Raw genomic sequence first — 12,600 nt, 5'->3', positions numbered from 1 at the left:
TAAGGTATTTAATCTAAAGAGACAAATGGATGATATGGCACATAGGAAAGAAGAGACTGAAAGAATTATGAGAAAGTTAAATAAGCCTTCTTAGTTACGGACGCTAGTTTAACTTAATGCATGAAGTATATAATTGGATTTGGATTTGTTGAACTTGCTTGAAATTGTGTTGAATGTTGGATAGCAACATCCTTATTTGAATATGATTGTATGTTTGTTTTTGATTAAATTCATGCTGCATTGTTCGTGGAATGATTCATCGCCCAAAAGTCTGAGTAGTTAACATCAATTCACTCATAAAAAACGTGTGGTACTACGGTAAAAATATATACATCTACATATATGTTACAATTTACACACAAAAGACCAACAGTTACAAATGAGTATGTACAAATGTTCAATAATTACAAAACTATTGTAATGCTAATCCTCCTCCTGTACCCTGTCTAATTGTGACGGTTTACGACGCCTCCTACGATAGTAAGATGCAGTCGCATGACGCTCGGGTAGGGGAGGGGATTGATAGTGTGATAATGTGGCACCCTGTGAGGACCCGACACCGTGGCGTCATCAGCACCTTCAGGGAGTTGCGAGAAGTTTTGTGCAAGCCATGTAACGCGCAGGCTACTCCCTTTGGTTACCTCAGCCGGAGGTCGGACTCCTAATAGTCTTTGGACTTTGTCTTGCCAGCTTTCGAATTGGCGTGCATCGATGCACACGGCATGTCCCTCGATGGGAAGCCGTGTAAGCACAGCTACGTCAAGTAACGTGACGGTAGCCTCACCTATAGGTAGGTGGAAGGTATGAGTCTCCTGGCGCCACCGCTCGACTAAAGCCGTGACTAGCGCCCGATCGACTCTCCCGTACGCGATCAGGTGGAAGTCATGCAACCTCGCAAGCTGAAGGTACGGGACGATCCGTGAGTCAATCGCCCACGGAGCTGAATCGGGATGCCTGGTGTATATGGTTTCCGTATCGGACACCTAAATCAAAATATTACGTTAGATTTAATTTAAAGTATTATAAAGTAATAATTTCAAAAGGGGTAAGCTCAATGACCTGTACATCCCATAGCACACTGCTCCTATGATTCACCTGCATCGTAAGGACACTAGGGTCGAGAGGGCCTAGAGCTGCTGGATCCATCTCTCCTGCAATTAAATAATAAGTAAGCCTTATGTAATCTAAAAATAATTAAGAAGTACTGAAAATGTTTATTTGTTTGTTTCATAATCTTTACGTTTATATACTCAAATATAGATACTATTTACCTTGACGTGCAAGTTCTAGTGTTATGACCGTCGACAAGCGTTGCGTCTCCGCGATCCTTCGTCCATTTCGTTCGCGATCCTCCTGGACTTAGGTCTTCCTAATCCACGAATGTGATCTGGATCGTGTAACACCTCAACACCGGTGTATTGAGGCCATGCCCTCTTATCAACTAACGGCAAGAATATGCATTCATACGTGTTAACATAGCTCTGGGTCTTGTAGCAGGAGTCCACAAAACGCTCATAGGATAAGTGTCGTTTAATGCAAACGGCAAGAACATGAGAACAAGGTAAGTGAAATACGGACGTTTTGTTACAAGTGCATTTCATCTCGCTCATATCGACACTTTGTATTTTACCACCCTTGCCCGATCCTCCATTACCACGCCCAGTCTTAACTTGGAAAAGGCCTCGTCTGTAGTCAAATGCGATGATCTCATGGTAGTTTGCCTTCTCGGTGTTACGGGTGATAATTCTAGTGGCGTGTGAAGTGTACTTGTTTCCCCCAATTAACAACGCGTTTGCGTTCTCGCGTCTTTTTACAAAATAATCATTAACACGATAGAAGGTAAACTCCACAAGAGTGGTTATAGGCAAGAAACGCACACCCTTCATCACGTTATTGAATACTTCGGCCAAGTTCGTATTAGTAACACCATACCTATACCCTTCATCGTGACATATTGACCATTTAGACATATAACCAACTTGATCAATCCAAAAAAGTGCTTCACGATTAGCAACACCAATGGCCTTCAATCCCTCGACGACTTTATTGGGTTGTCTTTGCTCTGCAGTCCTACCATACATTTTCTTCAAATTCATATTACCCATTTGACGATTGAAGTTGCTTAACAAATGCCGCAAGCAAAACCTATGATGGGCGTTTGGAGGTTGCCATTCCGGCTCCTCCATGGTTGCTAGAATGCCCGCATGCCTATCGGAAATAACGCATAACCCTAGACTATGCATCACATGCTTACGAACACAGCCCATAAACCAAGACCACGCGGCTATGCATTCTTTTTCGACCAAAGCAAAGGCAAGCGGGAATATTCCCTTGTTCCCATCTTGGGCAATCGCAGTCAACAACGTATGGCGATACTTACCATACAAATGTGTTCCGTCAATGGCAATAACGGGTTTGCAATACTTGAATCCCTCAATACTAGGTTGGAAAGCCTAAAACACGCGTTGGAAAGTTCTAATACTAGGACGGACATACACACTGACATCATTATCTTCCTTAAAGAACCACTCAACTACGGTACCGGGGTTTGAAATTTGCAGTGCCTTCAGGAAGCGTGGAAGAAGAGGATAAGAATCTTCCCACGTACCATAGATGGAGAGAAGGGCTTGCTGTTTAGCACACCATGCCCGCTTATAGGTCACTTCGACACCGAATTGGTCTTTCACCATTTGACGGACAATAGAAACCTTAATTGATGGGTCTTGAGCAACACAATTTCTAATACGATTGTTAATCACGGAATATGTCAAATGAATGTGCCCAGCTGACACGTTTTCAGTACTTAAAACACAACCCCCATGCTTCCCTTTATAAGTAATAATCTCCCATGACGGTGAATAAGAGCTCTTCCTAGCCCTAAGCCTCCAACCACACCCTCTCTTACACTTCAACGTGAGCACGGTTTGATTTGAAGTCTCAGTTCGGTACTCAACGTTCCTACGAATATGATACAATCTAACAGCGTCCAACAAGGCATCCTTGTTGTCAAACATCATACCCTTTTGAAACTCTCCTTCGTCGGTGTAGGTTGTATCACAATCCCAAGACCTCCAAGATTTGTCCTCAAAGTGTTCATCTAGAGGGGGAACCAGTGCATAGGGTGTAGAAGCAACGATTGTGGGAATGTTTCCTAAGGTCATGTCATTAGCTAGAGCCTCCTCGTCAACACCCATATCGTCCTCAGAAGGAGCCTCAACGAATTCATTACTCTCACTATTAACATCATTCGAAGGCTCATTTGTATCTTGTAAGTTAAAAGTAACATCATTTGACACTTGAAATTGAACTTGATTGGGTTCATTACAAGGATAAGAGGAAGATGGAATAAAGGGATTTTCGGTTTCTTGGGTAGGGAAGGGCGTATGAGAAGGGGCAGAAGAAGTTATATTCATAAATGCATTTATTTCCACAACGTTCACATCTTCGTTCCCTAGGGGTACCTCTTCTACATATAACTCTAAAGAAGGACTAGGGGTAGACCTTGAATACTCCCACATTGCATCTATAGCCTCCTCATCCTCAACCGGAAAAGCTAACAAATCTCCACTCAGATTGTATTTAAAACTTAAATTAACAGTACTTCTTGTAGTGTCAATGCCAATCCTAGAGCATATAAAATGTTTAAATTCATTCAAATCCATGTATGAGTTGCATGCAAACAGTTTACGTTTTCCCCCAACATACTTAACATTGTTACTAGTTGATCGAATTGAACCATTCCAAAAGCATACAACAGTCACACGAAATGAAGCCATTTCTACAACAACACATAAAAAATCAACATCACCATCGAGTTCATAAATATATGACCACTATACATTTTACATTCAACAACAAATTCTGGAACAAACTTTTAAAAATGAGGATCAATGTAAATAACAACTACATTTGACATAATCGTAGAGCTCAAGTGCAAATGTCCACTATACAAGACATACAGTTTAAAATCACCACCAAATGAAAAAATTTATAATAAAAACGAACCTCAATTAGCTGTAGATCAAGAAGAATTACTTAATTGCAAGCTTGTCAACCTACATTAATGTGAAAGTTGATTAAAACACAACAAACCCTAATTTTTCGAATATTGAAAAAAAAAACACAAAAAAATTACCTTAGGTCGATCTAGGAAGACTACAACACTAATTACTGGTACAAACTTGAAATTTTATGACTTTAGTTGAAGGATTGAAATTTCTTAAAAGGTTGGAATGAAGAAGGAGAAGTTTCGTAGGGATTGCAAACGAAAAACAAAAACGCGAAATGAACTGAGGAAGAAGATGTCTGGAAAAGTAATAACCTGATAGTCGCTGTTAGTAACAGCGACTTAAGGAGTTGACTACTTTCAACTTTTTAATTTTTTTTTCCCCTTATTCGTTGTTAGTAACAGCGACTTACCCGAGGCTAGGCTTGGACGTACGGAAGCTTATTTTGGGACATAAGTTTTCCCGAATCTTATATTTGGAATTAAGTAGATAAATAATCTCATTTATTTCAAATTTTCTATAAATTATAAGGTGAAATGAGAATTTAGAGAGCAAGAAATTCAGAATGTTGATGAAACAACGCGGAAACACATAAGTCTCCCAGTCAAACAATAAAAGAAAATTTGAAAAAAATAAGATTATTTAACAATTTAATTCCAAAAATAAGCTTCGTGAAAACTTATTTCCTAAAATAAGCGTCCGTATATCCAAGCCTAGCCTCGGGTTAAGTCGCTGTTAGTAACAGCGAAAGAGAAAATAAATAAATAAATAAATAAAAGACTAAAGTCGCTGTTAGTAACAGCGATTTTAGGAGTTGAGTCAACTCCTTAAGTCGCTGTTACTGACAGCGACATTAGCCAATTATTTTTTTTTATGAACTAAAGTAGCCGTTGTTAATTAGAAAAATAGTCGTTAGGAACTTGAAAATAGCCGTTGTAATGATGTTCTATAAATAGATTCATCATTTCCCATACTTCATTATATCCATTCTACATCATTCTTCTTCTTTTCAATCAATTTTTAAAGGTAACATAAGATATTATGTTAGTTTTACTCTCAATTTATAAATGTTAATATTATTTTTGAAAGTTCACTTACATTTCTATATTATATGTATTATGTAGATGTCAAAGGAGCATTGTATTGAAGAGCTTTGTGATTGTGGTTATGAAGTTGAGATTAATACAGATTGGAGCGACTTCGATCCAGGGTGTGAATTTGTTGCTTGCCCTTTCTACTTGGTTGACGGATTAGGATGCACATACTTTAAATGGATTGTTCCGGAGGGTACAAAATGGCAGAAAGTCTTAATAATACGGCTTGAAAAGGAAAAAAATAGTTTAAAGATGAGGTATTTAATCTAAAGAGACAAATGGATGATATGGCACATAGGAAAGAAGAGACTGAAAGGATTATGAGAAAGTTTAAGAAGCCTTCTTAGTTAGCGACGGTAGTTTAACTTAACGAATGAAGTATGTAATTTGATATGGATTTGTTGAACATAATTGAAATTGTGTTGAATGTTCGATAGCAACATCCTTATTTGAATATGATTGTCTGTTTGTTTTTTATTAAATTCATACTGCATTCTTGGCGGAATGATTCATCGCCGAAAAGTCTAAGTACTTAACATCATTTCATTCATAATAAATGTGTGATAATACGATAAAAATATTTACATCTACATATATGTTACAATTTACACACAAAAGACCAAATGTTACAAATATTGAGTATGTACAAATGTTCAATATATACAAACAGTATTCTAATGTTAATCCTCCTCCTGTACTCTGTCTAACTGTGACGGTTTACGACGCCTCCTACGATAGTAAGAGGCCGTCGCATGACGCTCGGATAGGGGAGGTGATTGATAATGTGATGATGTGGCACCCTGTGAGGACCCGGCACCATAGTCCGGGCACGTTAAGTCAACCTCCTCAAGATGAACGTCGGGTGATGAGGAGATGACCCGTACTCGTACGTAGTGGTGTGGGGCGCAGTCACTTCCGGAATAAAGTGTTGAAACTGCGTGCCTAGGAGTATGCCTTGGGCAATGTCCCGTACGGGCTCCTCTTGGGAGGAGCTGATGACTGATGCAATGCCTTGTGCCTGCAGTAATACTTAAGTATTAATGAAATGTATAACGTGTAAGTTCAATGGATAATAATGAATGTTGCAGAATACTTACAAAGTGTGTCATCGTCGGTGCTGCGAGAGCGTACTGGGCTGTCGCCATGATACCTCGTGGTGTCATCCATCGACGATTGATGGAGAGGAACCACGGCATGTAATCCACCGTAGTAGGTGCGCCTGCAGCGTCGATCGGCGCACCTTGGGCCAGCAGCTCTAGCCTGTGCTCCCAACGAGTGACATGGCGCCAGTTGACCTCCAGCCAGTTCTTGGGATCCCAACCCTTGCGAGAGTGGTGGAGCTCCGCCTCTGTGTCACATGGCGGTGGGATGCCCTGTCCCATCCCAAATTGGCGCAGTACGCGCTCCGGGAGATGCACTTTGACTATGTCGAAGCAGATCAGAGGTATAGATGCTCTCCACGCCCCTGACAATATGCCCGAGTCCTGAGGCAATGCAGCGTATGCCTCAGCGGGGTAAGGGTCCCATCGAAACTAAACGTGAAAATTCGATTAATAAATTACGCAATGTGATAGTTACAAAATAAGTTGTAGTGAAGTTGTTACCTGGTCAGCTCGTAGTAGATCGAGTTGATCGCGGTAGAACCCCACGCCCGATCCAGTGTGGGTCTTGTTTATCTTTCAAAGGAACACCGCGATCCATATGGCACATGCGGGGGAGGAAGCACTGGTGTCGCAAATGCACCACGTCCCACACTCCTCATCGGTTGACCAATGAGAACATGCTCCCACGCTCAAAGCTATGAATTACCATTATAAGTAAGTAAAAGAAACACAAAATTATATAATAAATGAAACGAAACGGTAACATGTAAACTTAGTATTACCTGCAGAATAATCAGGGGCCCAGCAATCTCCTTCACGTTTTTCCGTGAAGCTTCACAAAGTCTCCTGTACAGATACGCTAGGGCTGCCGAACCCCAGCTGTACCCGGAGATGACCTCCCATGCGCATCAAGCAACGTCAAGTACAATAGTTGTACCCGGTTGCCAGTCTTGTCGGAGAACAAGACAGCACCAATCAGATAAAAGAGATACGCCCTAGCGTATCTCTTCACGGTGGCGTCATCAGCACCTTCAGGGAGGTGCGAGAAGTTTTGTGCAAGCCATGTTACGCGCAGGCTACTCCCTTTGGTTACCTCTGCCGGAGGTCGGACTCCTAATAGTCTATGGACTTTGTCTTGCCAGCTTTCGAATTGGTGTCCATCGATGCACACGGCAATGTCCCTCGATGGGAAGCCGTGTAAGCACAGCTACGTCAAGTAATGTGACGGTAGCCTCACCTATAGGTAGGTGGAAGGTAAGAGTCTCCTGGTGCCACCGCTCGACTAAAGCCATGACTAGCGCCCGATCGACTCTCCCGTACGCGATCAGGTGGAAGTCATGCAACCTTGCAAGCTGAAGGTACGGGACGATCCGTGCGTCAATCGCCCACGGAGCTGAATCGGGATGCCTGGTGTATATGGTCTCCGTGTCGGACACCTAAATTCAAATATTATGTTAGCTTCAAGTTAAAGTATTATGAAGTACTAAATTCAAAAAGGGTAAGTTCAATAACCTGTACATCCCATAGCACACTGCTCCTATGATTCGCCTGCATCGTAAGGACACTAGGGTCAAGAGGGCCTGGAGCTGCTGGATCCATCTCTGCTACAATTCAACAATAACTAAGCGTTATGTATTGTAAAAATAATTAAGAAGTACTCAAATTGTTTACTTATGTTATTTATTTGTTTGATAATATTTACGTTTATATACTCAAATACAGGTACTGTTTACCTTGACGTGCAAGTTCAAGTGTTGTGACCGTCACTACCACACCGTCGACAAGCGTTGCGTCTCCGCAATCCTTTGTCCATTTTGTTCGTGATCCTTCTGGACTTAGGTCTTCCTAATCCACGAATGTGATCTGGATCGTGTAGCACCTCAACACCGGTGTATTGAGGCCATGACCTCTTATCAATCAACGGCAAGAATATGGATTCATATGTGTTAACATAGCTCTGGGTCGTGTAGCAGGAGTCCACAAAATGCTCATAGGATAAGTGTCGTTTAATACATACGACAAGAACATGAGAACATGGTAAGTGATATATGGAGGGTTTGTTACAAGTGCATTTCATCTCTCTCATATCTACACTTTGTATTTTACCACCCTTGTCAGATCCTCTATTACCACGTCCAGTCTTAACATGGAAAAGGCCTCGTCTGTAGTCAAATGCGACGATCTCATGGTAGTTTGCCTTCTCGGTGTTACGGATGATAATCCTAGTGGCGTGTGAAGTGTATTTATTTCCCCCTATTAGCCACGCGTTCGCATTCTCGCGTCTCTTAACAAAGTAATCATTTACACGATAGAAGGTGAACTCCACAAGAGTAGTTATGGGCAAGAAACGTATACCCTTCATCACGTTATTGAACACTTCGGCTAAGTTGGCATTAGTAACACCATACCTATACCCTCCATCATGACATATTGACCATTTACACATATCACCAACTTGATCAATCCAAAAAAGAGCCTCTCGATTAGCACCACCAATGGCCTTCAATCCCTCGATCACCTTATGTGGTTGTCTTTGCTCTGCAGTCCGTCCAAACATCTTCTTCAACTTCACATTACCCATTTGACGGTTGAAGTTACTTAACAAATGTCGCAAGCAAAACCTATGATGGGCATTCGGAGGTTGCCATTCCAGATCCTCCATGGTTGCTTGAATGCCCGCATGTCTATCGGAAATAACGCATAACCCTGGACTATGCATCACATGCTTACGAACACACACCATAAACCAAGACTACGCGGCTATGCATTCATTTTCGACCAAAGCAAAGGTAAGCGGGAAGATTCCCTTGTTCCCATCTTGGGCAATCGCAGTCAACAACGTATGACGATACTTACCATACAAATGTGTTCCGTCAATGGCAATAAGGGGTTTGCAATACTTGAATCCCTCAATACTAGGTTGGAAAGCCCAAAACACGCATTGGAAAGTTCTAATACTAGGACGGACATACACACCGACATCATTATCTTCCTTCAAGAACCACTCAACTACGGTTCCGGGTTTTGAAACTTGCAGTGCCTTCAAGAATCGTGGAAGAAGAGGATAAGAATCTTCCCATGTACCATAGATGGAGAGAAGGGCTTGCTGTTTAGCACACTATGCCCGCTTATAGGTCACTTCGACACCAAATTGGTCTTTTACCATTTGACGCACGACAGAGACCTTAATTGATGGGTCTTGAGCAACACAACTTCTAATAAGATTGTTAATCACAGAAGATGTCAAATGAATGTGTCCAGCTGACACATTTTCAGTTTTTTACACAACCCCCATGCTTCCCTTTATATGTAACAATCTCCCATGATGGTGAATAAGAGTTATTCCTAGCCCTAAGCCTCCAACCACACCCTCTCTTACACTTCAACGTGAGCACGGTTTGATTTGAAGTCTCAGTTCGGTACTCAACGTTCCTACGAATATGATACAATCTAACCGCGTCCAACAAGGCATCCTTGTTATCAAACATCATACCCTTTTGAAACTCTCCTTCGTCGGTGTAGGTTGTATCACAATCCCAAGACCTCCAAGAGTTGTCCTCAATGCGTTCATCTAGAGGGGGAACCAGTGCATAGGGTGTAGGAGCTACGATTGTTGGAATGTTTCTTAACGTCATGTCATTAGCTAGAGCCTCCTCGTCAACACCCACATCGTCCTCAGAAGGAGCTTCAACGAATTCATTACTCTCACTATTAACATCATCCCAAGGCTCATTTGTATCTTCTAAGTTAAAAGTATCATCATTTAAGACTTGAAATTGAAGTTGACTGCGTTCATTAGTAGGATAAGAGGAAGATGACATAAAGGGATTTTGGGTTTCTTGGGTAGGGAAGGGCGTATGAGAAGGAGCAGAAGAAGTTATATTCATGAATGCATTTGTTTCCACAACATTGATATCTTCATTCCCTAGGGGTACCTCTTCTACATATAACTCTAAAGAAGGACTAGGGGTAGACTTTGAATACTCCCACATTGCATCTATAGCCTTCTCATCCTCAACCGGAAAAGCTAACAAATCTCCACTCAGATTGTACTTAAAACTTAAATTAACAGTACTCCTTATAGTGTCAATGCCAATCTTAGAGCATATAAAATGTTTAAATTCATTCAAATCCATGTATGAGTTGCATGCAAACAGTTTACGTCTTCCCCCAACATACTTAACATTGTTACTAGTTGATCGAATTGAACCATTCCAAAAGCATACAACAGTCACACGAAGTGAATCTATTTCTACAACAACACATACAAATTCAACATCACCATCATGTTCATAAATAGATGACCACTATACATTTTCAATTCAACAAAAAATTCACGAACAAACTTTTAATTATGAAGATCAAGGTAAATAAAAACTACATTCGACATATTCGTACAGTTTAAGTGTAAATGACCACTATACATGACATACATTTTAAAATCAACACCAAATAAAAAATTTTATAATAAAAACGTACCTCAATTAGCTGTAGATCAACAAGAATTAGTAAATTGCAAGTTTGTGAACCTACATTAATGTGAAAGATGATTAAAATTCAACAAACCCTAATATTTCGAAAATGGAAAAAAAAAAAAAAAAAAAAAAAAAAAAAAAAAAAAAACTTTAGGTCGATATAGGAAGATGACAGAACTAATTAGTGGTACAAACTTGGAGTTTGATGAGTTTAGTTGAAGAATTGAAGTTCATTACAAAAGTAGAATGAAGAAGGAGAACTCGTAAGTATTGCAAATGAAAAAACAAATTGTGAACTGAAATGAGAAAGAAGAAAGCTGAAAAAATAAAAGGGCTTAAGTCGTTGTTAGTAACAGCGACTTCAACCTTTTATTTATTTATTTATTTTTTCCTCTTTCGCTGTTACTAACAGCGACTTATAGTAAACCTAGGTTTGGATGTACAGACGCTTATTTTGGGAATTAAGTTTTCACGGAGCTTATTTTGGGAAAAAAGTTGTTCAATTGTCTTATTTTTTTCAAATTTTCACAATAAAAAGTAGTTCTAATTTCTATATATAAGGCTTCTTTGGTACTCCTTATTAGAGGGGTTCAAAAACAAATCTATTCCACCTAGTATGGTTAAAAGGATTTACAATGATATGACAAATTTCGATTTTAATCCGACTTGAAATATACTCCCACCGAACCAATTTAGTTGTCCCATTTGCTTGGGCACGGTTATTAAGGATGGTGTGGGGTCCATTGAAAAGGGTAAATAGTGAAGGGTAAGTAGTGAAGGGTAGTTGGGTAAGTAAGGTAAATGGGGGTATATTCGTAATTACGTGTGTGAACTAAGGATATTTAGGTAAAAAAAGATTTAACAAAAATAGAAATGTGACAACTAAAATGACTTTGTCAAATAAGGAAATGGGACAACTAAAATGGTTCGGACTTCAGAGGGAGTATAATCTTAAATCGATCGATAGCTCGAATGAACATATTTACTCCTTTTGTCTTGACACACTTAAAAATGGATATATCTTCAACTCAATGCAATTATTGATGCATAATTACTGATGCACTAATTCAATTCTAAAAATCATTAATTATTTGTAATCCAAAATTATAAAAATTGATATTAATAGACTTACATAGAAATGAATTATATAAGATCACATTTATCTTCTTTTTAGGACATAAATAAGTTATTTATTAATTCTTACTAGTTACTATACTATATGAGATTATTGGATGCTCATGCTTAAACTAATTACATGAAATGTAAACTATAAATCAGCTACTTCAATCTTCTAACTTATTTAAAGACTAAATGTGTATTTGATTTGGAGTTTCATAAAAAAATGTTTGATTGATGAAAATTCAACAAAAACATAAACATTGAGAACTAAAGAGTAAGGTGTAAAACAAAAGCGTATTTTTGAGAAAAATGGAAATCGAGTTTCTAATTAAGTGTTGAGAATAATGAAAAATATACTGATGTATTTAATTGAGTTTAATATCAAAGACTTTAGCATAAAGATTAGTAGTATTTCTTTTGTAGGAATAAGTTAACACCTACTTGCAGAGAAGTATTCATAGACATGTAAAATTATATGTGTTTCATACTGCATCCACTTAACTAGAACTAGATATTTAAATTTGTAAAAAATTATGATTATATGAAATGATCCAAAGACTATATCATACATTCTAATAAAAATATTGGAAAATGACAATTGTCATTCTTTGTCATTCTTAGAGGAGTCATGACAAATAGAATTATATTGGCGGATAATAATTGATTAAATGACAATATTTAACTAATTTAAAATTTTAGTTTTGAATTGTAGCTAGATAAGGTAAAGCATTTATATAATTTATTATAGCAATTCTACGAATATAACCTAAAATTTAATATATTTAATTAAATGAAAAAAATT

The 12,600-nt window shown here is 38.9% G+C and overlaps 1 protein-coding gene across 1 annotated transcript; it reads right to left on the bottom strand.

The window, feature by feature from the left end:
- Positions 1-5,662: 5,662 nt before the first annotated feature.
- LOC130798166 (uncharacterized) lies at positions 5,663-6,487 on the bottom strand. The gene is made up of 2 exons (XM_057661050.1): positions 6,199-6,487; positions 5,663-6,119 (listed from the first exon to the last, which is right to left on the bottom strand). Exons 1-2 carry the CDS (start codon positions 6,481-6,483, stop codon positions 5,934-5,936), a joined length of 471 nt encoding a protein of 156 aa, XP_057517033.1. The 5' UTR covers positions 6,484-6,487; the 3' UTR covers positions 5,663-5,933.
- Positions 6,488-12,600: the final 6,113 nt, after the last annotated feature.

Source organism: Amaranthus tricolor, chromosome 13 (assembly GCF_026212465.1).
Source record: "Amaranthus tricolor cultivar Red isolate AtriRed21 chromosome 13, ASM2621246v1, whole genome shotgun sequence".
NCBI lineage: Eukaryota > Viridiplantae > Streptophyta > Magnoliopsida > Caryophyllales > Amaranthaceae > Amaranthus > Amaranthus tricolor.
The sequence above is the reverse complement of the archived record's forward strand: the minus strand, read 5'-3'. Positions and strand labels throughout refer to the sequence as shown.